This window comes from Marmota monax, unplaced genomic scaffold (genome assembly GCF_021218885.2).
Source record: "Marmota monax isolate L192 unplaced genomic scaffold, Marmota_monax_Labrador192_F-V1.1 WCK01_AAM20220418_F8-fsc00061, whole genome shotgun sequence".
Lineage (NCBI taxonomy): Eukaryota > Metazoa > Chordata > Mammalia > Rodentia > Sciuridae > Marmota > Marmota monax.
In genome coordinates this window covers 18,484,194-18,509,392 of record NW_026695230.1, presented here as the reverse complement: position 1 = coordinate 18,509,392, position 25,199 = coordinate 18,484,194, and the positions used below count along the sequence as shown (strand labels likewise).

The following is a 25,199-nucleotide window of genomic DNA, read 5'->3' as shown; positions in this document are numbered from 1 at the left end:
GTATCATAGATACACAGTTGGTTTTGTATGTTGATTTCATATATGTGGCCTGTCACATTCTCTTGTTGATTCTATTTTAGATTATTTTGGATTTTCTAGGTATACAGTCAGACCATTTGGGAATAATGTTATTTTCCTTTTCAGACCTTATATTTTTATTTTTATGACCTTAATAACTGTTAATATGTGATATAATATTAATATGCCCAGGGAGAGTGGGCTTCCTTCTGTTGTTCCTCATATCCAAAACAAAATTTCAGTAAATCACCCACTTATCAATTTTAAAAATTCTTTTATATACCTAGCTTGTGCAAAGTTTTTGTTTATATTTTAAAATTCTGAGTAGGTGTCTAACTTAAGAAATTTGCCAAACCTGTTTACATTTATTATATCAACCTGGGCTAAAAGCAACTCAGTCATGATATCTCTTTCGTGTGTGTGTGTGTGTGTGTGTGTAAGGGAGGGACACTTATTTTGTCAGTATAAGTATTTACACATCTTTGTTCATAATGGAGATTACATTATTATTTCTTGTGCATTTCTTGCCTCATTAAGCTTTTGTATCTAAGTTGCAGTAATTTTATAAATTGAGTTTGGGAATATTGCTTCCTTTTCAGATTCCTGGGAGGAATGTAGTAAGACTGGAATTACTTGAATTTTGTAAAACTTTCTGGTGAAACTATATAGTTTCCATTGCAGATTGTTTTAAATCTAGATTATATTTTAAAAGTATGGTTAGGTTTTTTTATTGAGTACTTTTTTGTATGTTTTCTTATTGATTTTATCTATTTAATCCAAATTATAGAACTTATTGGCAAGTTTCCAATAATATTTTACTATCTGTTGAATGTCTAAATCACCAATAGTGATCTCTCTTCTCAATCCTGATATTGGTAATTTGAGCAGCTTCACATTTCATTTTTTTTTTCAAAGAACAACACTGATTTCTCTGTTCTACTATATATATATATACTTTATATTTCATTAATTATATAATCTTATTTCTTGTACTTTCATTGGTTTTATTTTGGATTTTGCCATTTTTCCTAACTTCTTGAATTGGATGCTTATTTAGATCATATAACCTTACGTTTCTTTTTATTACCTTCATAACTGGCATACTTCATTCTGTAAGTATTGATATTGTATGCAGTGTTTTGTTTTTAATCTAAAATATTTTTAGACGTCCCTTATATTTTTCTTTAAGACATATGGGTTGGGCTGGAGATGTGGCTCAAGTGGTAGCGCCCTTGCCTGGCATGCATGGGGCACTGGGTTCGATCCTCAACACCACATAAAAATAAAAATAAACATGTTGTGTCCACCTAAAAAACCTAAAAGTAAATATTTAAAAAAAGACATATGGGTTATTTTAAAATGTATTGCTTTTTCTTTTTTTTTTTAATGTGGTGCTGAGGATTGAACCCAGTACCTCACACATTCTAGGCAAACACTACCACTGAGCCTATATTTCTTAATTTTTGAACATTAACCGCTAGCATTGTGATCTGAGAAAATACTGTATGTGATTTTAATCTTTTGAGATCTGTTGGCATTTGCTTCATGGGTCAGTATATAGTTAGTTTTTGTATATGTTCTACTGTGCACTTGAAAAGAGTATGTAGAGTTGCTGGTTGCAGTATCCTATGGTTTGCATATTAGTTGAACGTGTTCCTCAAAGATGCATACGCTGGCAGGCTGGCCCTAGTGTGATTGTGTTGAAGTGTGGAACCTTTAAGGGATGGGACCCAGTGGCAGATGATTAGGTTACTGGAAACAGAAGGATTTTTTTCCTTTCAGATAACTTAGTTAATGACCATGAAAATATATTAAATCTCCATTATAATATTAGATTTGTGTCTTTCACTTTCTGGTTCTGTTTTTCTTTTTATATTTTTGGAACCATTATTAGGGATTGAAAATTTAAATTGATTAAATTTCCTGATGAATTCTTGAAAACTCTTTGTTTTATAATGCTTTTCACCCTAAGGTGTATTTTATGTAATATTTATGAACGCTGTGTTATAATTAGTGTAACCACCTCTCTTCCACATTAACATGAATTCCATGTGGATAGCAACTTAATTTTTTTATATGATCAGCACCTGCATATGTGCTTATGTAAACATAAGGTAAACCTTATGTTTACCTTGCACACAACTGTTCAATGGCAAGGTAAACATAAGGTGAAAATCATATTCAAATTAGTTGGTTGGTGAAACATCAGGTGCAGAAGGTAGTATATATACTTGCATAGTTATTCTTTGGACTATATTTATAGGCTTGTAATTCATAATAAGGGAAGGTATATGCTCAGCCTATAAATATCTAGTAATAATATTATGAGTACTTGTAATCCTTGAATTACTATTCTTTTTTTTTTAAGTTCTGAAATTCCACTCAAAGCTCACAGATCCTCATGTGCTTGCTCTCTGTCATGGGATAAAGTCATTTTTATCTTTTGTCTCTCTTCCCTACAGGTTGGAATACTGTAGTTTGACCTCTCTCTGTTGTCAGGATCTTTCTTCTACTCTTCTCAGCAACCAAAGACTGATAAACATGAACCTGACACAGAATGCCTTAGGGAGTGAAGGAATTGGGAAGTTATGTGAAGCCTTGAAGTCTCAGGAATGTAAACTACAAATTCTAGGGTAAGTCTTCAGTAGCTTCTCAGGAGAAGAGTTTCCAGTAATGAGAAATTTTGGGAACCACTCATGTATTACAGGCCTAAGAACCTGATTTGGATCCTTTGGAGGATTACTACTAGAACATTAAATTTTGAACGACACAATACAGCATAGTAGTTGAATTGAGCATTCTGGAACCAGGCTACCTGAGTATGGTTTCTGATCTCTCTTCTTACTAAATGTTTAATGTAGGATAATACCCCTATCACTGTTTTGGTTTCCTTATCTGTAGGTTAAATTATAAAATTGACATGTAGGATTATTGGGAAGATTACTGAATCAGTATAGGCTAAGTACTTATAAAAGGGCCTAGCATAACAAGCAATGAATGTGTTAGCTATTTTCAACATTATCATTGGTAGTACTATTTTGCTTGGATAGGAAAAGGCTCTTGCTACATTTAATTTTACTTTGACTACTGTATCTCCTTCACTGCATCTCTCTGTTCCCTCTCCTACTCACCATCCATGCTCATATTCTCTATTTTAAGAGACAGGTTTTGTTTTGTTTTTGTCTCTTTTACTGAAATTTCACAGAGGAAGTGGAAGGCTATAGGAAAATTGAGTTCAGGAAAAGAGATTTCACCTTGTTTTCTCAGGTTGTGCAAAGAGGCATTTGATGAGGAAGCCCAGAAGCTGCTAGAAGAGGTTGAAGTAAGCAATCCACATTTAGTCATTAAGCCCTATTGTAATGATTACGGTGAAGAAGATGGGTCCTGGTGGTGGTGTTCCTGATTTGAAGACCCTGACATTACTTGAAAAAATAAAAATTAAAAGAAATAAAACTTCAGAATGGCAAAGACTTTGGTTCTTAGCATAATAAGATAATCTCTGCACACAAATATTGCAGGTGACATGTTAGATACTGATTAGTCACTTCTCTGTAAAACATTGGTTCTACTTGACACAAGTCTTTAATAGGCTAAAGGAAATGAAAAAAAAAAGCTCTCTGTGGGAGTTCATAACCCACTAGAATCAAAGTGTGGAATATGATATGTCAAGAAATTTGTAATGTTTTGAACAACCCACAATAAAAAATTAAAAAAAAAAAAAAAAAGAAAAGTATATCATGTTTTTAGTTGGATTCAAAACTTAAGAACTCGGGTAGGAGAAGCCTAGAAATAAGACCTGAGGATGGGACTGGAGAATTTTTTTTAAGTGCTTTCTTAGGATTTATAAGGTAGGGGCTCAGGAATTAAAAGGATCAAGCACAAGTTGACAGTTCTCTTAAAAGCTATGCCTGTAGCATAGGGGAGCTGTAGCTCAGTGGAAAAGCACTTGCCTAGCTTATGTGAGGCTCTGGGTTTGTTTCCCAGAACTGAAAGAAGAAAAAATAACCAGGCCCAGCCTGATATAGTCTCTTCTGTCATTTACCATTGGTGAAAACAGGCCAGTAAGATTTAAGGTCAGCTAATTATTGATGGACATTGAGTCAAAGAATTTGCTTTCCTTACTCCACTCAAGATTCCATCAAATTTTTTTCTCCCTGCCTCTTAATTGGTTGTAAGGGAAAAGCAAATTCTTCTTTTACACAGTCAACACTCACGTTTCTAGTTATCCAAATGTAGGTCTTTCCTACACCAAACAACTTTCTGACACTGGTGGGGTATCCTTTCATTCAGTCCTGATTTTATTTATCTGGATATAGTATCAGATATCACAGGGTAAGGTTCAGTCCCACAGGACTTCTCCCCACTTCAGGTAGCAATTGCAACTAAATCAGGGTTCCAAAAATCCCCACTTGGGTTTGATAATTTGCAAAATGGCTCAGAGAACTCAACACTTAAGTAAATCCATTTATTATAGAGCATATTAAAAAGGATACAAATAGCCAGATGAAAGACATATAGGGTGATATTTGAAAGGCTTCTGTCCTAGTGGACTTGGGGTGTGCTATTCTTTTAGCATGTGGATGTGGTCAGCAACTGGGAAACTCTAAACTCCATCCTTTTGGGGTTTTTTGGAGGCTTCACTAGGTAGGCATGATTGGTTAAGTAATTGGCCATTGGTGATCAATGTGCATCCCATTCTCAGTGGAGTCAGGGTAGGACTAAAGGTTCCAACCCCCTAATCTCATGGTTGGTTCTGGCCACCAGACCCCATCCTGAGGCCATCCATTCACTGGTTGTGTCATCATAAAGCAGACACTTATCATTTCAGGGTTTCCAAAGATTTTAGGAACTGTGTACCAGGAAACAGGACACAGTATCATACTGGTATAATAGCCTCTGGGTCAATGTGGCAGGGCTGGCAATAGAGGGGACCATGACAGAAGGGGAAAATGACAATCATATAAAAATTACAGGTAAATTTAAGTAGTAACTATTGATATTTGGCATAGATGATACATGAGGGAGCATTACTGAGGTTGAATCCTAATGAGGATAGTCATGTTGGTTAGAGAAATCTAATCTGGGGCTTTCATAACAAATTGAAGTATACAGCAGGGCAGCAGCAACCCTTTCATGTGCCAGTCTTGCTGCAGTGAGCAGCTCACCCCATACAGAAAACAGGATTTCCAAACTCCCTGCGAAAGACTCCAACACAGGTAAATGCTTCCTATCAAAGTGATAATGTCAGATAAAGGAAAATTCTTGTGTTTCTGAAACTTTCAGAGCTTTATAGGGGAATGTTATAGTCAATTTGTTTTATAAGACAGGAAAATATTTGATAATGGAACTTAAAATTAGCACTCCTGAGAAATATACAAATGTCTCTTATGACTGCAAAGAAAATTCTGAAAATTCCAAAATTCAATTGAAATACATTGACCACTGTGATTTATAACAAAAGTGCAAGAAAAGACCGACTTGGCTTTTATATGAATAAAGAATACTTGCCAAAGATTTATCAGTTAGTAAAGGCATTAGTAAGATCCTAGTTCAATAAAGCATTTGAGAAACAAGGGTATATAACTTTAGAAAAAAAATTTAAAAATGAATAACATTACTAGATGGATACAAAATTGGTTAATGTCTTAAATGATAACTTTGGTCTTATCATTTCAGACAAATGATTTGTACTACTAGCCGACAAGAATTATTTTCATTTCTATCAGGTTCCTACTAATTAATCTGTACCTTTACAGAGTTGTAAATCTCCTGATCAGTAGCCAAATCGAAAATTAAAAGAAATGCCCCTAGAAAATCAGATAATCTCCAGCCTGCTAGACAATACCTACTACTATAACAAAAGAATACAGATTTACTTCTTTTACCCATTTTGAGGATTTGGATATTTTTCCTAACAATATTCACCTCTTAGAATAGTGGGTTACAACAGGGGTTAGAGACAGATCCCACTAAGGGGTCATTTTGGCTTGTTACAAGTGAGGTATCTACTGGCATCAAGTGGGTGAAGCCAAGTATACTGCTAAACATCCTATCATGCACAAGACAGGTTCCCACAATAAAGCATCCATGTCAATAGTTCCAAACTGAAAAACTCAGAATAAGGTCTGGTGCCGCAGTCTGGCTGGGCACAAATGCCGCAGTCTGGCTGGGCACACAATCACGAGCCACCACACAGCTTGTAGATTCAAACAGCAACTCTTTATTCCCGAACTCACACCAGCCGTCTACAAACACGTTCTGGGGAAATCCACGTTCTCTGCCCAAATCCACCTCCACTGGGCTTCTATCTCCAAAATATACTGTCTGAATCCCGTGAGAACTCAAGGGGAACTCAGGCAGCAGGATACGCCCTATTCCCAGCAGGAATAATCTTAAACCTTAAACCTGGAACCTAAACTGGGAACGCCCTAAACAAGATTATCTTAAAACCGGGAACACCCTAATCTGCCTTGGTCCTTGAGCAAGGTTAAGTACATTCAATGTCACTGCAACATGGGGTACGCTGGCAAGGAAATTGTCATACTTACTTGGCTAATGGCTCCCAGCATCTCCCCCCTTCTGATTAATTAAACAACAAGCAATGTGGCTTAAGGACCGTGCCTGGTAGGTTGTCCAATTCAACATATGGTTCTTACCCGTCATCGGAAAACTGACCTTTAGGCGTCAGCCTCCTGTCTTAGGTTGATACCACTGCAATTGAATCATACCCGTCACTGACTACCGGTCCAGCATACAGCCATACTTGTGGATAGGTCTATGCACCAGTGGGGGGGTGAGGTTCTTTGCCTCACCTCTGTTGGCCCCCAAATTTGGCCTTGGTGCCAGTGGGGGAGTGAGGTTAATGTGGCTTATGGACCGTGCCTGGTAGGTTGTCCAATTCAACATATGGTTCTTACCCGTCATCGGAAAACTGACCTTTAGGCGTCAGCCTCCTGTCTTAGGTTGATACCACTGCAATTGGATCATACCCGTCACTGACTACCGGTCCAGCATAAGCCATTGGCCCCCAAATTTTAGACCATCACTAGCAGAAGGGAGGAGGATACAGAAATGCCACGACACCAAGCCAATTGACGGCTCCTTGGGAAAAATTGCATCACTGGTGACACCATCAGCAAAGATATGCCAGCAATACCACAATTCGCTGCACCAAACGATAGTTACATAGTCCAGGCAAGTTCTGCAAGCAGTTCAAAGCAGAGGAATCTATCAATATGTCCATTTCCTCCCCAAAATCTGTCTCCTCCCAAAGTAAGTTGACTCTTTGATTGAGCATTACTTGTTGAGTTCTTCACCGGCACTGGGATGGAGATAGGAATTCTGGCAATGATGCTAAAGAGACATTATCCTGAAAAGAATTATTAAATATATATAATGAAATATATATACTGAAAAGGAAAGGTGAAAGTAAACAAACAGATCTGTTAACCTACTTTAAAAACAATCCTTAACAGCTTTTTACCTAATTTAAATTAGTAAACAAACAGATCTGTTAACCACCTTTAAAAACAATCCTTAACAGCTGTTTACATAATTTAAATTAAACCATTTAAATCACGTGAATAAAAAAAATAATAATAATTCGGATCCATTTTTTCATGAGCGCTCCTCATATAAGAAATATGGACATACGCACATACAGACATACAACACAAAACACAAGAGTGTACACAAACGTACAACACATAAGAAAATAGTAAAGGCCTTGTAGCTTTACCTAGGTGAAATCTCCATTGCAATGTTTAAAAACTCCACAGTCAAAAAATAAAACTGATCAGAAAAACATTAACCTAGGTTTGTATGAGCTCAAAAAATAAAAATAGAACCTTATGATGTGGAAAAATGCAATAATAAAATAGCTATTGAAAAAAGCATCCTGGTTAATCACTGTCGCAGATGTAAGAATGGCCAAGCTGGAGTTCTGGATATCAGCTGTTATGGATTTGAGTCAAATCATCTTCTTTTCGATCTGTAGAAACTGTTTTAGTTAATCTCTCTGGAATCCAAATGGGCTGCTGTTCTCCCTGTGGAAAAACACAAACAGACCCCCGACTCCAGACAATCACTGGGTCAGGACCTTTCCATTGTCCTGTTAGAATATCTTTCCAAAGTACTTTAGGCTTATGTACATTTTTTGGATACATATGCCTTTCCGCAGCACTAAGTCCTGATGAATCCAAATTTAAAAAGTTTAGAGTAAAAAGCGTTATTTTAAGTTTATCTTTGGGGGATATATACCCCCTTCCAATTCCCTCTTTTTGCTTTAATAAGTATGTTTTAATAGTTTGATGAGCTCTTTCAACTATGCCTTGTCCCTGTGGATTGTATGGGATTCCTGTTATATGAGTAATACCAAATGATGAGCAAAATTGTTTAAAAGAGGTAGAGGTATAGCCAGGACCATTATCGGTTTTTAACTGTTTAGGAACGCCCACAGTGGCAAAATTTTGTAAGCAATGAGCTATAACATCTTTAGTTTTTTCTCCGGCATGAAGGGAGCCCATCAAAAATCCAGAAGAAGTATCGACTGTAACATGTAAATATTTTAATTTTCCAAATTCTGGCAAGTGTGTGACGTCCATCTGCCAAATATGGTTAGGTATCAGTCCTCTAGGATTGACTCCAAGATTAACTTGTGGTAAAAATGTCACACAATTTTGACATTGTTTTATTATATGTCTGGCTTGTTCCTTAGTTATTTTAAAACGCTTTTGTAAAGTATTAGCATTAACATGAAACCTTTTATGAAAATTTGTAGCTTCTTCAAATGTAGAGAAAATATGTATGTCATGTGTAGTTTTATCTGCTAAATCATTGCCTAAACTAAGGGCTCCAGGCAATCCTGTATGTGCCCTAATATGTCCTATAAAGAATGGATCTTTTCTGTCCCAGATTAGACTTTGTATAGTGGAAAACAAAGAGAAAACAGTAGAAGAAGGGGAAATCCTACCAGCATCTTCAAGAGATACTATAGCATTAACTACATACTGACTATCAGAAAATAAATTAAATACAGAATCTTTAAACATCACAAAAGCTTGTAAAACTGCATTAAGCTCTACCTTTTGAGCTGATTGTTTGGGTACTAAAAATGTAAAAGTTTGATCAGGGGTAACTACTGCTGCTGTACCATTATTTGACCCATCAGTGAATATATTTGGAGCATTCATGATAGGTGTTTTTCTTGTCATTTTAGGAAAAACTACAGGATGCTTAGACCAAAAAGACAACAAAGGATTAGATGGTAAATGATTATCAAATGAAACATTAGATTTACACATGATTATTGCCCAAGTATTTAACTCATTAGCTAACTCATCAATTTGATCCATAGTATATGGAGTAATAATTTTATTGGGAGAAATTCCAAACACTCCCTTCGCTGCTTTTATTCCTTTGAGTATTAATTGTCCTACAGCCTCAGGATACCTAGTAAGAATAGTGTTAGGAGAATAAGATAAATGTATCCACAATAATGGACCTTCTTGCCAAAATACTCCTGTAGGAATATTTTTTGTTGGTAGTACAATAAATAATAAAGGCAAACTTATATCAATTCTATCCAAATGTATGTTTTCCATATATGTTTCAATAATTTTTAATGCCTTTCTTGCTTTAGGAGTTAACATGCGGGGTGAATTTGGATCTGATGGACCTTTTAGAATATCAAATAAAGGTCCCAATTCTCCTGTTGGTATACCTAGATAAGGCCTTATCCAATTTATGTCTCCCAATAACTTTTGAAAGTCGTTAAGTGATTTGAGTTGATCTACTCGTATTTGAATTTTTGGTGGACGGACCATGGTTGAGGATAATAGAACTCCTAAATAATTAATTGGAAAATTTAATTGTACTTTATCTATTGCTATCTCTAGATTATAATTTTTTAATAAGTTTGTAAGTGTGGCATAACATTCCAGCAATATGTTTTTATCTTTATGTGCCAATAATACATCATCCATATAGTGAAATATTTGTAGTTCAGGATTTTGATTTCTAAGTGGCTGGATTGCTTTGTTAACATATATTTGACACATAGTTGGACTGTTAGCCATCCCTTGAGGGAGTACTTTCCATTCATATCTCTGATCAGGACCTTCATGATTTAATGCAGGGATAGTAAATGCAAAACGTGGACTATCCTCGGGATGAATTGGAATTGAAAAAAAACAATCTTTAATATCTATAGCTAAAACATGCCAGGTTTTTGGCAAAGCAGACAATTGAGGAATCCCTGATTGAGCAGGTCCCATAACAACCATCTCATTATTAATGGCTCTTAAATCTTGCAATAATCTCCATTTACCAGATTTCTTTTTGATGACAAAAATGGGAGTATTATGGGGAGATATGGAAGGTTGTATATGTCCTTCCGTTAATTGTTGTTTGACCAGATCATGGGCTACTTGTATCTTTTCTTTAGTCAGGGGCCACTGAGGAACCCACACTGGTCTTTCTGATTTCCAAGTAATTTTGATTGTCTCAGTGGCCCTTTCTGAAAATCCAACCCATGTCTGTCTGTTCCTTGATCTATTTGTACTGGTGCTGCTATACCTTGCCCTTGTTTTCCTAATCTTTTTTCTTTCCTAAAGCCTTGTCTAGCTCTAGTAGTGGGCACATTAGGATTGATATTATTTGTTAACGTCAAACCTAATTGATCTAGGACATCTCGTCCCCATAAATTTATAGGAAGATGATCCAATACATATGGCTGTATAGTTCCTTCACATCCTTCAGGATCCTTCCAATCTAATATCATAGAACTTCTATGGGGATTAGTCGCCACTCCTAGGCCTCGAAGCGTTTGAGTGGCTTGTTGTAATGGCCAATGTTTTGGCCATTCTTGACGAGATATGATGCTAAGGTCAGCTCCTGTGTCCAGTAGTCCATTAAACTCATGACCTTGAATATTTAGTTTTAGCATTGGGCGAGAATCTAAATTTAAAGACAACATAGCCCAATCTACACCTGTGGAGCCTAATCCCCTGGAACCTCTTTCTACACTATGACTAGGAAATTTATTATGTAGGCTGGGTATTATTAACAACTGTGCTATTCTATCTCCAGGTGAAATTACTGATATACCTCTTGGAGAACTAGCTATAATTTTTATTTCACCTACATAATCGGGATCAATTACCCCAGGACTTATCATAAGTCCTTTTAATGTAGATGAACTACGTCCCAATAATAAGCCTACTGTTCCTTGGGGAAGAGGTCCTTTTACTCCTGTGGGAATGATTTGAACTCCCATCTCTGGAGTTAATACTGCTCTGGCAGAGGCACAGATGTCCAACCCTGCGCTCCCTCAGGTTTGTCTGATGAGGGATTTAATGGACAATGTGTCCTGGGCACTACCCTGATGGTGTTGCTGGGATCCTCCACTGCCCCGTATATTTGTGGTTGTGGGCCCCGGAGCATTGGGCCCCCCTGTCCGTTTTTTGGCAATGGAGCCTGATGCCTTTCTCCACGATATCTTGGATAAATACCTGGTCTTTGTCCGTTTTTTGATAAGGGAGTACCTTCTATGGTGGTTTGAGAACGGCATTCATTAGCCCAATGTCTCCCTCTACGGCATCGTGGGCAAATACCTGGTATTCTATTCCTTTGATACCTACTTTTGTTAAACCCTCCTCCTATGGGGCAATTCCTTTTAAAATGTCCTGTTTGTTCACAATCATAGCATGTTTTTGGCCTGGCATCTAAAGCCTGTTGTACTGCAGCTGCCAAGACTTGCCCTTGTTCATTAATATCTCTACATAATTTAATATATGTGTTTAAATCTTCATGTCTCCATGGTCTAATAACCTCTCTGCAGCAACGATTTGCTTGGTCATAAGCCAGTTGTTTTATTAATGGCATTGCTTGTTCTGTATCCCCAAAAATTTTGGCAGCCGTTTGAATTAGCCTATCTACAAAGTCAGCGTAAGGTTCATTAGCTCTCTGTATTACCTTAGATAGCTGACCTTGTAAATCTCCATGTCCTTGTAAAGTCTTCCATGCCCTAACTGCGTCTGCAGCAATTTGTGCATATATAGCAGGATCATATTCAATTTGTTGCCGTTGACCCTCATAAGGTCCTTTTCCTAACAACATATCTAGATTTCTTTGAGGGTAACCGGCTGCTGCATTTCGCCTAGCTGTCTCCGCGCAAAATTCCTCATTGGCAACCTTCCATAACAAATATTGTCCTCCATTTAGTACAGATTTACACATGCTAGCCCAATCTGCTGGCGTCATGTCCAAGTTAGTAATGGACTCAACCATGCTTACCGTGAAGGGAGCTTGGGGACCATAGGTTGTTACAGCCTCCTTTAACTGCTTCACTGTTTTAAAATCTAAAGCACGGTGAATTCGCTGCCCTCCTGCCTGTTCAAGTACAGGGCATGCTAATCTTTGAGGTCCTGTCTCAGGATCCCATTTATCAACTACGGGGTTTGAGGGCCACTCAGCTGTCTCCATCGGTGGGGCTGTTGGTTGAATTACGCCCTCTTGTGATAAAATGGAGTTAGTAACAGCCTCCTGTTGTGGCCTTTTTCCTAACAACCCCTTTTCCTTTAAATTTTCTTCCTCTGTCTGACTAGCTCGAGAGACCTTCTCTTTTGCTTGATCTAAAATGTCTTTCTCCATGGTCTGAACCTCTAACAATTTACTTAACATCTTTTCGGTTTGTTTTTTACTAATTTCTAATCTACTATAAAGATAACGCAACCCAATAAGATAGCACAAAACAAAGCCGAAACTGAATGAAACAAAAACGGAATAAAAAATCGTTTTATCAATTTTCTCTTCCTCAGGGCCGACAAACTTCAAACCTTTAGTCAACCATTTTTTCCAGTTTGCCTGAGAAATTTCTAGGGATAGGCAGCTTGAAACAAAAACAAGATAAATCAAAACAATAACACATTGTTTTTTGAGTTGGTCACCCATTCTTTCGCTCTTCCTCAGGGGCAAGCAATTTCACTTACCTCCAAGCTTCAGAAGTTCCCCGTACGGGCCACAAAATGCCACAGTCTGGCTGGGCACAAATGCCGCAGTCTGGCTGGGCACACAATCACGAGCCACCACACAGCTTGTAGATTCAAACAGCAACTCTTTATTCCCGAACTCACACCAGCAGTCTACAATCACGTTCTGGGGAAATCCACGTTCTCTTCCCAAATTCACCTTCTCTCCCAAATTCCCCTCCACTGGGCTTCTATCTCCAACATATACTGTCTGAATCCCGTGAGAACTCAAGGGGAACTCAGGCAGCAGGATACGCCCTATTCCCAGCAGGAATAATCTTAAACCTTAAACCTGGAACCTAAACTGGGAACGCCCTAAACAAGATTATCTTAAAACCGGGAACACCCTAATCTGCCTTGGTCCTTGAGCAAGGTTAAGTACATTCAATGTCACTGCAACATGGGGTACGCTGGCAAGGAAATTGTCATACTTACTTGGCTAATGGCTCCCAGCAGTCTGGAGCTACAGAGTTGAGATTTTTATGGTCAGCCTAATTTGGGGCAACGGGGTCAGAATTACAGCCCTCTCCATACCCTTCAACCATCTGTTCACGTGGAAAAGCTGAAATCTGAAGTATGACAATTTTGTAATTAGAATTATAGAAAGTAGAAAATAAGGGAATATGGAAAGAATTAGAAATGTAAACCTGGAATCAAAATGTGGGACTTAGTCCTATTACTCCAGTTACAAAATCTGATGTTGGAGAATGTAATATACTTCAGTTATCTATAATAGGAGGCTAGAAATATTTTGTGTCACTGACACCCTTGATTTATAGCTTATAAGAAAACAAACTTTAAAGAGTGAAAAAGGAGGGAGGTGATGGAAGTGACCATTTGTACCCTTCTGTCATCAATATGCTAGAATGAAAGAGCAAATTATAAAAGGGAAACTGAATGGATATCTCTTCTTCCAATCTTTCCCATTTTAAATCATTTCCTGTCTGGTATCCTGGGCTTCTCTTTTACTGTGTTCTACGCCCATACCACTTTTGAAGTAGTTTTCTTTAAAGAGTATACAAGTCTCTCTTCCCCTCTTTCTACCTCTGCCGCTACAGCAGCCTCATCTCTTGACCTCCAACCATGATATAAACTGACAACAGCACTTTCAAATATAAAGACTGTTCAGTTCATTCTGTTTTCCTTCGCACATACCATTCTCTGTAATATTTGTTTTCCTTATTTTTTATTTTTCTGTAGCTCATGATGGATATTCTCAGTGAATAAGTATCCTTTTAAGAGCAAAAGGTGAAAATGATCAGGTTACTCTACAACAATGGGGAAGGAGAAAGACTGGACTCATAGTTAGTACTTTTATCTCTTTCAGGTATAATTAAACAGCCCACCTTACTATTTATCTTCACTTCAGAATTTTTAACACCTTGTACAGTGCCTGCTTTATAGTGGAAGCTCAATATTTTTTGAATGAATGAAAGACAAATGGATGATGTTAGAGCTGGACCAGGTTTTCCTTACTCAACTTTTTTTTTTCCCCAAAAAGCCATTCTCCCCTCTCACTTTTCAATTCCTTGAGTTCTCCAAGTTTTCACAACTTGGACCTTTGCATAGCTTCTCCTCTGCCTACTCAGCTCCTCTTACCACTTCTCAGAGCTGGCTCTACACCATTCTTTATCCTACAGTTTAAATATTGCCTCCTTGGAGAGGCAGAGCTCTGCATCTTAAATGCTGCCATCACCTCCCCTTCCTAACAAAGCATCGTGTTTTTCTTCACTTCCACTCAGATTGAACTATTTCTGCATTGTGTGTGTCTCCTTTTGAGAAAGTTCAATGAGGATCAGAAACATGGCTCTTTTGTTCACAATTGTATTTCCGGTCCACACCATAGTGCCTCATTGTGGGCTCTTATTCAGTAATGAATGAATTGATTTTTTAAAAAAAAGTGGATGGAAGCAAAAGTATCCAACTCTTCTGGAAACATTCATTTCGAATCTCCCAACTCTGCAAGGCAGGATATTTCCCCTCTGAATCCTGCTGCTTGGAAACACAGTCCTTAAACGCCCCCCTCTGGAGACATCTGGAATTGCAGTCTTCACATAGAGAGCAAGTCTCAGGACTCTCTATACAGGGAGCCCAGCGTTTCTACTTTCTAGTTGACTTTTGAGATCTATTATTTAGTTGGGTGAGGCGAATCAGCCCTCAAGTCCAAGGACGAGGCGGAACGGGAGGCCGGGGCCAGAGTTCTCTCTGGGTGCCTGGCGGGAGAGGAACTGTGGAGCTCCAGGCACCTCAACTCCAGGCCTGGCCTTAGGTGGTTGCAGCACTGGCAGCCCAGCTGGGCTTGCTGGGAGGGGGTCGCAAGTCGTTCTCTCCAGATCCCCTACCCTCTGTGTCCCTGAATCAAGGCGATTCAGAACCTGTAGAAGGTGCCACAGAGAAGCTGTCCCAAGCCTGGTTTCCATCTCTGGAGAAAACAGGACCGTGGACAGCGCTCATGGGGCGGACCTAAGCAAATTAAGATTTGCTTAATTTGGAATTCTTTGCTTGCTGAGGGCAATTTCACTCCTCATAATGGAGCTAAGGTCCTAATCTCTGAAGCCAGTTTCCCAAAGACAGGCAGAAAGTGGATACTTGGTATTAGTCATTGAAATTATGTGTAAATTATTATTATGTGTAAATTAAGGAAATATTTATGTGTAAATTATTATGTATAAATTAAGGAAACATTTAAAGACAACTAGACTTTTAGTTGATGTTTGAATTAATGAGGAGATGCCCTAGTGGTCAAAATTTATAGACAGAAATAATGGTGGTTGCCAGGGGCTGGGACAGTGGGGAGTTGTTCAATGGAGATAGAGTTTGTGTTTTTTGCAAGGTAAAGAGTTTGACAGTGTGGATGTATTTAACATTACTGGACTGTACACCAAAATGGTTAAGATGGTAAATTTTATATTTTTCCATTTAAAAAATAAAATTTAAAAATAGGAGGTACCCAAGCTGCTCTCTTTACTGTCAAGGAACTTGTGACCCAGTACAAAGCCCTGACATTGCACTGCATAACTGGATGTTTGGACCAGAACTCAATCCCTTAAGAAACTGGAAACAGTCAGGGTTTCAGACCACAGGCACTTGGTGCTACTTCCAGGGAAATTCTTCTCACCTTCTTAGTTGAAGGATGGGAGTCTTGTTCAGTTGTCCTATAGATTTCTACACAGAGGATGGGGATGTGCAAGATTATTCTGTGTGTTGTCCAACTCCTCCTTGTCTCTGGCTTGTGTAGGGACTTTTTCTTTCTTGAAATGTGACTTCTTTTCCTTGATGGTAGATACATTTCTTTTCTTCATCTTGGAGCTTCTCAGCCCATAAATCCCCATCTAAAATTTCTCCTCCCAGTTTCTCTCTTGGAGGATGCTGGGACTGGTGTGGCCAGTGAGAAACTCCACAGGAAATGCCTCCCTCTTTACCTTGTTCTTGCTTCTGAGGTGTACTCTTCCTAGTTCACCGGTATTCACACCTTCACTTGTCATTCACATTTACTACATTTTGCTGCCTGGAATGAAAAATAGCCTTTCATGGTCACCTAGGAGACAGTGTATAAACGCACAACATACTCATCTATTTAATAATTTTTTTATCAATCATAGTTATTGTTTTTCAAAATGAGTAGTCCAGACCATGAGTATTAGAACTCATGAAGACTATGTATGTTAAAACCTCTTTATTGTTGATGACCTGGCAACAGTGCAAGCAGCCTGAGGATACCATTTGCAGCTGGCACCTGAAGTGAAGGCTGTCTTGATGGTACTGAGCTTTTAACCTGTGAAATTTGTTTCAACTCCTGGTTCTTAGTGGCAGAATTAAATTGTACAACGCATGGTCAGTGTCAGAGAATTGAGAATTGTCATTGTAAAATCATGTATTATCTCTTTCCAACTACTATAATAGTCTCCAGGACAACTACAAATTTAAAGATTTCCCATATCCCCCTCAAGATCAGTAATTCACTAGAACCACTCACAGAATTCAGAAAAGTGCTATAATTACAGTTTGTCATAAAAGACAAATGAATAGCTAGCTGAAGAAGCAAACAGGGCAAGAAGTGGGTAAAGGACACACACTTTTCAAACCCTCTTGGGGCATACACACTTTCCAAACCCTCTTGGGGCATACCCTATTCTAGCACAAGCAAGTGTTCAAAAACTGGGAATTTCCCTGAACCCTATTGTTAATAGGCATGACTGACTAAATTATTGGCCCCAGGATGATTAAACTCAAGTCTCTAGTGCCTATTTCTTTTCAAGTCAGAATAGGAGGAGGTGAAAATTTTAACTTTACAGTCACAAGAATTGTTTCCTTTGGCCACCAGCCCCTATCTAAAGCTATCTAGGGGCCCCACTATCAGTGGGATTTATGCTATTGAGGGGCACATTATGGATAACAAGAGTCATTTCTCTCAAAAATCTCTAAGGGTTTTAGAAGTTCTATATCAGGGGAAAAGATCAAATAAATGTTTTATATTACATCACAAGCTAACCCCTCATCTTTAACCATGGATCCCCTGAAGCAAAACAAAAACAAAAACAATACCATCTGAGCAACATTTGAAAGAGCCAGTGTGAGATAGATATTAGAGGCTTTTAACTCAATTTTCTAATATATTTGACTATCAATTTCAGTATTATAATTTACCAACAATGTCAGTTTAAGACAGTGTTGCATTATAGTAGCTGTAACCTGAAAAATGAAAGTCAAAAGATACTGGCACATTACTACAATGCCATTAAATCAGAAATAATTTGTCTAATCCATCATATTGTATGAAAACATCTCTCAGGATGAAGCCATTTTGGTTTGTAGGCTTCTATTTGATACTGTGAGGTTTCAAAAATAGGTGTGGTCTCAGAAATAGACAGCTTTATACTTTCAGGTGACGGGTATAATTGAATAAAAGATAACATGTCCTGCTCTATCCCTATTTCAGAATGTTAATGTACTGTGTGTTTTTCCATCATATTATAACCCATTAACTCATTTCTTGATCCTCTTCTGTTCCTCCTTCTCTCCATTTATACCTCAAATTTCCCTCCTTTGGTAGGTACATGAGTCATGTTCAGCTACTGTGCTGGTCCAGATTCAGACACAAATAATAGACTGGTGAGTGCCTCCTGTATTCATAAAAAAAAATACTGGGAAATTTCCACTCTTAGAATAGCTGCATTAACTGTTAATCCCAATTTTTCCAGAGGGATGAAGACACAACCTGCCTCATCAGGCAGCTAGGAATTCTGAAATACAATTTTAAAACAATTTCTTGTACAGGAATTATCCTTGCTTCCAACACTTCTAGTTGAATCCTTGGTCCTGTGATCATCAAACAAAGTTGGGGTGATGTGGAAAGGAAGAAAGAAGTATAGTCATCAGTCATGTGCCATGTGGGAAAACCTATGGTCATTTAATGGGGTCATTCTGCTCCCATCCCTCTTCTGAATATCTACCAGAAAAACAGAAGAACCTAGGGAGGCTACTCCTTCAGCATTCCTGTTGAGTGCAAGCATACGCATGTGAAGCTGTGTAAACCAGCCCTTCGTAACCTCATTGCCTCTCATTTTAGACAACCAGTGTTTTAATTGCCTGTTCTAATTCTCGGGAGGATCTCTCTCTGCACATTGTTAAAATTATGGGTTGTACCATATGTATTCTTTATTTGAAGAAATGTGACTTGGTGGTTCAAATTAGTACAACATCTTTTTTTTTTTTAATACAGTACTTTGGACATTTGCATCTATCATTGGGTAGGCAAAGAACAGACAATCAGTGTTTATCCCTGTCAAGACTCATTGGTAAAGGTGGGGGTATAGCTCAGTGACAGAGCACTTGCTTAGCATGTATGGGGGCCTGGGTTTGATCCCCAGTGTGACCCCCCCACCCACACACATACAACAAAATAAGTAGCCAGAATCAGTCCCACTTCCCAGCTATATTCAGGGCCTTCTCCCAGGGAATCTGACATAATCATCTGCAATCTGTTTCTTTTGTTGACAGAACAGTTTTGGGCAATATTTTGTGCCACAAGTACAAGAGGAATATGTCTAAATTCAGCCTATTTCTACATTGCTCTACATCCCCACTCATTTGGGTCATTCCATGGACCCAAGTGGTCACTTTGGTCAAACAGCAATATCCATTGGTAAATTCCAGTCACCTTCCAAACCTACAAGCAGGTTCTTCCAATGGGCAGACTTTCAAAGTTCCAGTAGTCACTGCTGGGATACCCTTGCAGGCTTCTGTCTTATGTCCCAATGTATACTCCCTGTGAAGTCCCATGAAGCACAAAGGACTTGTCTGAACGCTGTGCTATGAGGCTGGACAAACTTGAGCCTGGCTTCCACCTATATTAGGCCTTTTCCTTACAAAGGAGACTCAAGTCCCTATATTCCAGCAGATGAAAATGCAAATGCTGCCAAACCTCAAAATGTACTTTGTCCTACCCCATGTTGCCAAACTAGTTTCAATAATTTTATTTTTCCCCGTCTATATTTTTCCATTTCCCCATAGCCACTCTGTCCTTTTTCTGGTTCCTTTTTACTTTCCCATAGTTCCTTTTTGTTCCCTGTCCAACTTTTAAAAACTTGTTGCTTTTGTTTTCTTTGGAGTTCACAACATTTAAGTTTATACTTAAATCTATTTGTGTCACTTAAAAAAAGTGTTGGATACTATTTATTTTTGACAGTTCTATAGTGCTGAGACTCATTTCTAGGATAGAACACCTTCAGGTCCTTGGATATGACAGCTGGATGTCTGAGCAAGCCTTTTGCCTTCAGTTGGCTTGCCCATTTGAATATGTGGTGTGGAGTCTGACTCCTTATCCAGTGCTCCAAAGCACAGTGAAGCCAAGTTTTTGTTTTTAAAGTTCGCTGAGGATGGGATAAAGTCATAGGCTTGTTTGTAAGGTATAGTTAAGAATATGGGAACTTCATCCTGCCTCTAAAACTCCTGAAAACTATGTGCTTTGCCACTATGACCTAATATTACCATCTGTTTTCTTTCTAAGATGCAAACATTTATATTAAAAACAGTATTGAATTGCAACAGTCTCTTTTGGGCTATTGGATCTTTCCCAAACTAGACTATAAAGAGGCGCTCCTTGGAATAAAAGACAGTAAACATTTCAGATACACAATGGTTCCCTTACTTTGCCTGGCATGAGTAAGCCTAGCTGGCTGTGAAGATCAATGTCCTGCACCTTTCCCCTCTGGGGAGGTTGGGGGAGTACTCAAGTTCTAACCTTCTAATACTGGGGGGGGGGGTTCCTCAGGTGATCAACTCCCTTTCTGCAGCATCGGTCCTCAGCTGCGGTTGTCAGACATTCCTAATAGGAAACACAAAGGGTTTTAGGAGCTCCATGCCAAGAAGCAAGTGTGGTAATTTCTATGAAGGTGGTAGCAGTGCAGAATTAAGAAGAAAGGATTCCAGATGTATCTTTGGGACAGGGCCAAGAGCACTTTCTGACTGACAGGATTTGGGGATAGTCGTTGTGGGAACTAGAAGAAATAAGAATCACTTCCAAAAGTGTAAATAGCTCCTACATTTATCAAAAAGAAAAAGAAAAAAAATAAGTTGTGGAACAGTTGTGCAATGAATACTAAAAATGTTAAGTAAAAAGAGCAGACTACTGGTTATGTTGCATGGGTGAATCTCAATATGATGAGTAACATAAGCAAAAATACCAAAGAGTTCATTCTGTAGGATTACGTTTTTATAAAGTTTAAGAATAGGCAAAACTAATTTGTGGTTGATGTAAGTCAGAATAGTGATTACCTTTGTGAGGAAAGTATTATTTTGACAAGGGCATAAAGGAACTTTCTATGGTGCTGGAAATGTTATATATCTTGTTATGGTAATATAGAAATTAATGAAACAGTAAACTTAATATTTTATAAATAAATTTAGTGTTTATAAGTTAGCCCTCAATAAAATCATGAAAGGCAACCATTCAAAGCATTAAAACAGAAGGCATAACTTCTTCCACAGTAGAGGAAAAAGAAAGGATTTGCTATGAGAGAAGGTAAGAAAGATGGGAAAAAACAGGCAAGAAAAGCATGGTTGGTAGAAGGCACACAATAAATTGGCAAGAAGAAATCTAAAATTTACTGAAATTTATAAATATTTTACCAAACAGGTTATTATGAATAATGAAGATCATTACATAATAGAAGACATCACCAGAAATATATTAGCAATTCACAATTTTTATATACCTCACAATAAAACATTAAATTATATGAAGCAAAAATGCCCATAAAAACAAACTGCCAAATCCATTATGGGGAATTTAAGAATAGATCTTAGTGATTTCCAATTCTGTTCAACAAAAAAGAACAGGGAACATTTGAACTTCACAATATAAAGAAAGAGTTCTATAACAACATTTACAGAATACATTTTTCAGTATATATGAAACATTAAAATATACATCCATATTTACATATACCATATTAGGTCACAAAGGAAGTCTCAATAAGAAACAGAATGGACATAATAATAGAGCATGTTAAAAATAACAAAGATGTCCCTATGTTTGAAAACTTAAGTAAACACATACTTTTTCATAACTCATGGATCAAGAAAGAAATGATGAAAATGAGAAAATGTTAGGAACTGAACAGTGAAAACCCCATGTATCACAGCTCAGGACATGTTGTTAACCAGTATGTAGAAGTTTCAATCTTCATTATAACAATTATAAGAAAATTTAATTAAAAATAATTTTAATGTGCTAAGTGCCATACCTTAAAAAAAAAAAACTAACGAAAGTAATACAAACTGTAAATCCAAAGAACATAGAAATAATAAAGACAGTACCACCAGATAAAATCAAAACAGAGGGCAGCAGTTGAAAACTGGTTCTTTTAAAAACTTGTTAAAACAAAACAAAAACAGATTTATGAAACAAAACCCAAAAACACTTTTAGCAGCTCTGGTCAATGAAAAGAACAAAAAAGGATGCAGCTATTGATAAATTTGAAATTTGATACAAAAATGGATTCTCAGAAAAGTTATCTTACAAATGGAATTTAAAAAAAAAAACCTGGATACATTCATAAGTAAAAGAAATTGACTACTGGGCAAGTAGATTCAAAATAGCAGGCTGGATGTCTAGGCAAAAGTCTGTGCAGTTCAGTACGGAAAGAAATACATATGCAAATTCCCTTTATGCTTAGACATGTGAATTTTCTAAGGAAAATGAGCAAGTAAAATGCATTAATTTTTAGAAAATGAATACATCCCAACACAGGTAGAGTTACCTTGAAATACAATGTTTTAATAATAAAAACTGATTCATTTAACATTAAACGCCATTCGCGCATGATTAAAAAAAAACTTAGAAGCATCTCCATTAAAGTTGGAAACATCATAAAAATGCCTGTTTTCCCTGTTTCAACCTTAGTCACTGCCATAAATCAATATAACACATGTATACGTATTCATATACGTATATATGTGCACACTGATATAAACTTATGATCAACTTTTCACAATGACAACTTTTGAAAAAATCTATTACCACTTTTTGAACAAACAGCATCAAACACAGTCTTTGTACACCTGGATTTAGATGTTACTATTTCAAGCAAAGGTGTGCTCATCATTTGCTTTTCATGCTTACTTCCATTCAAACTTCAGTTGTGTAACTTGTTTTAGCCCAGGAAGTCTTTCTTTGCTGAGGTGCACCACCTCTATCCAGGTGACAGATAAGCTCAAGTGGTACTTTCAGAAGTGTCCAAGGAGCAACGGGGATTAGCGTCCAAGGGCTCGCGTGTTTTGTCTTTATTTTGTTCTATAGACAACTTTCTGTGCTATAACTTTAAAGGGCGGTTTGAGTACAACATTATCATGAATCCTTTAAAGGCTGAAAAGTTGAAGAAAGCGGTACTGAGGAAAAACAAAATGGTGCACCCAAAGAATGACTCCCTCTCCTTCCGGTTCCAAAATCCAACGCCGCCCTCCAGCAAATAGGGGCGGGGGAGAATTTACGAACAGTATTTTTAAACATTTACTCACTTCATTTTCCATTTTTCCCCTATTTGCAAATGGTTTGGGTAACCAGAATTGGAATGCATTACAATGCTCATAAAAATGTACAAAAATCTTCCACCTAACGGTTCTCGTTTACCTGCAGCATTTTCAAGAGTAACTACAGACTTAGATGGGCCCGGGTTGAGTTACTGGTCCAAGTAAGACTGGAGGGAAATCCCCAACTGACGCGCCTTACGGCGGGCGGGCTGAGCTGCGGGGTCAAGCGGCCAATCACAACCAGTGGGAGCCACTAGAAGCGGATCAGACCCGCGGCGCCGTCGGAGCGTTCCGTCTGCGCACCCGGGACAGCTGCAGTTCCGGACTCGCCGACGCGCCGCCCGACCGGTAGGAGCCGCCCTAGGGGAGTGGGGCCAGCAGGTCGCGTGGGCACCGCCCCTTCGACTCCCGCCGCCACTAACCACACCACCTGCCGACATGGTTGAAGCTGATCGCCCCGGAAAGCTTTTCATTGGGGGGCTGAACCCCGAAACTGACGAGAAAGCCCTCGAAGCCGCGTTTGGCAAGTATGGCCGCATCATTGAGGTGCTGTTGATGAAAGACCGAGAAACCACCAAGTCCAGGGGCTTCGCGTTTGTCACCTTCGAAAGCCCCGCAGACGCCAAGGCCGCCGCCAGAGACATGAACGGCAAGTCCCTGGATGGTAAGGCCATCAAGGTGGCCCAGGCCACCAAACCGGCGTTTGAGAGTAGCCGGCGGGGCCCGCCGCCGCCCCGCAGCCGCGGTCGCCCAAGGGGCCTGCGCGGAACCCGCGGCGGCGGCCCACGGCGACCCCTCTCCCGGGGCGGGTCTGCCGACGACGGCAGCTATGCGGGGGATTTCGACCTGCAGCCATCCAGGGCCCCCATGCCCCTGAAGCGCAGGCCGCCGCCGCCACGCAGGGCCGGGCCTCCGCCTAAGAGGGCCGCCCCGTCGGGCCCGGCGCGCAGCGGCGGCGGAATGCGTGGGAGGGCCTCGGCCGCTCGTGGCCGAGACGGATATGCAGGCCCGCAGCGCCGGGAGCCGCCCCCCACGCGCCGCGACCCCTACCTGGGCCCGCGGGAGGAGGGCTACTCGCCCCGAGACAGCTACTCGAGCCGAGACTACCCAAGCGCCCGCGACCCCCGGTATTTTGCCCCCTCGCCCAGAGAGTACACATACCGCGACTATGGCCACTCCAGTGCCCGGGACGACTGTCCGTCGAGAGGCTACTGCGACCGGGACGGCTACGGTGGGCGCGACCGTGACTACGCGGATCATCCGAGCGGAGGCTCCTACCGAGACCCCTTCGAGAGCTACGGGGATGCGCGGGGCCCGCCGCCATCTTATGGCGGGGGTCGCTACGAAGAGTACCGCGGCTGCTCGCCAGACGCCTACGGCGGCGGCCGCGACGGGTACGGTGGCAGCCGCAGCGACCGCTATTCGGGGGGCCGAGACCGGGTGGAAAGGCCAGATCGCGGGCTGCCCCGGTCCATGGAGAGGGGGTGTCCCCCGCCGCGTGATTCCTACAGCCGGTCGGGCCGCAGGGCGCCCCCCAGGGGCGGAGGCCGCCTTGGAAGCCGCTCGGAGAGAGGGGGAGGCCGCAGTAGATACTAAACTTGAACAGACTTGGGCCTGAAAAGCGTCTTCAAGAAGAGAAGAACCAGTTCTGTGGTAACTACCCAAGGACTAGACCAAAGAAGAGTTGTTTTTACTGTTTAAGAATTTCCTGTTAACGTCCTCTCCATTTTTGTGCTTTGGGAGGAAAAAGTTAAAACTCGTTTAATTTCGTTTGGAATTGTTAAGTTTCTTGCAACAAGCTCATGTTAAAAGTATGACTTGAATCTGAGTACTAGTCTTCTTATATTTCGAAGTAAAAGTTCTAAAGACTCCTTCCGTTCTAAATTTTCCTGATAAATAAGGCAAGTGGGGTTTGTAGAAGGATCAATGCTGCCCAGAGTGAAATCATTTCAAAGAAATATTTCTTGTGGCTATTTCATCAAATGGGTATTCTGCTATTAGCTCCTATAGCATTCACAGGAAAAAGTGTTCCTGCATCCGAATGCTTTTTAAGATCTCTAACTAACATCTGCTTACCTAAAATGGAAAATGGCATATTCTGTCCATTCAAATCAACTAGAT

General features: G+C 39.5%; 2 protein-coding genes across 2 annotated transcripts in view; both read left to right on the top strand.

The window, feature by feature from the left end:
- Nlrp14 (NLR family pyrin domain containing 14) overlaps positions 1-3,422 on the top strand; it is a 30,273-nt gene extending 26,851 nt beyond the window's left edge. Inside the window, exons 10-11 of the mRNA XM_046437949.2 lie at positions 2,481-2,651; positions 3,286-3,422. Of these exons, the coding sequence (XP_046293905.1) occupies positions 2,481-2,651; positions 3,286-3,421 (307 nt within the window). The 3' untranslated portion in view covers position 3,422. The remainder of the gene's footprint in view (positions 1-2,480; positions 2,652-3,285) is intronic.
- Positions 3,423-23,516: 20,094 nt separating this feature from the next.
- Positions 23,517-24,674, top strand: Rbmxl2 (RBMX like 2). Its single transcript, XM_046438377.1, has one exon. It carries the CDS (start codon positions 23,517-23,519, stop codon positions 24,672-24,674), a length of 1,158 nt encoding a protein of 385 aa, XP_046294333.1.
- Positions 24,675-25,199: the final 525 nt, after the last annotated feature.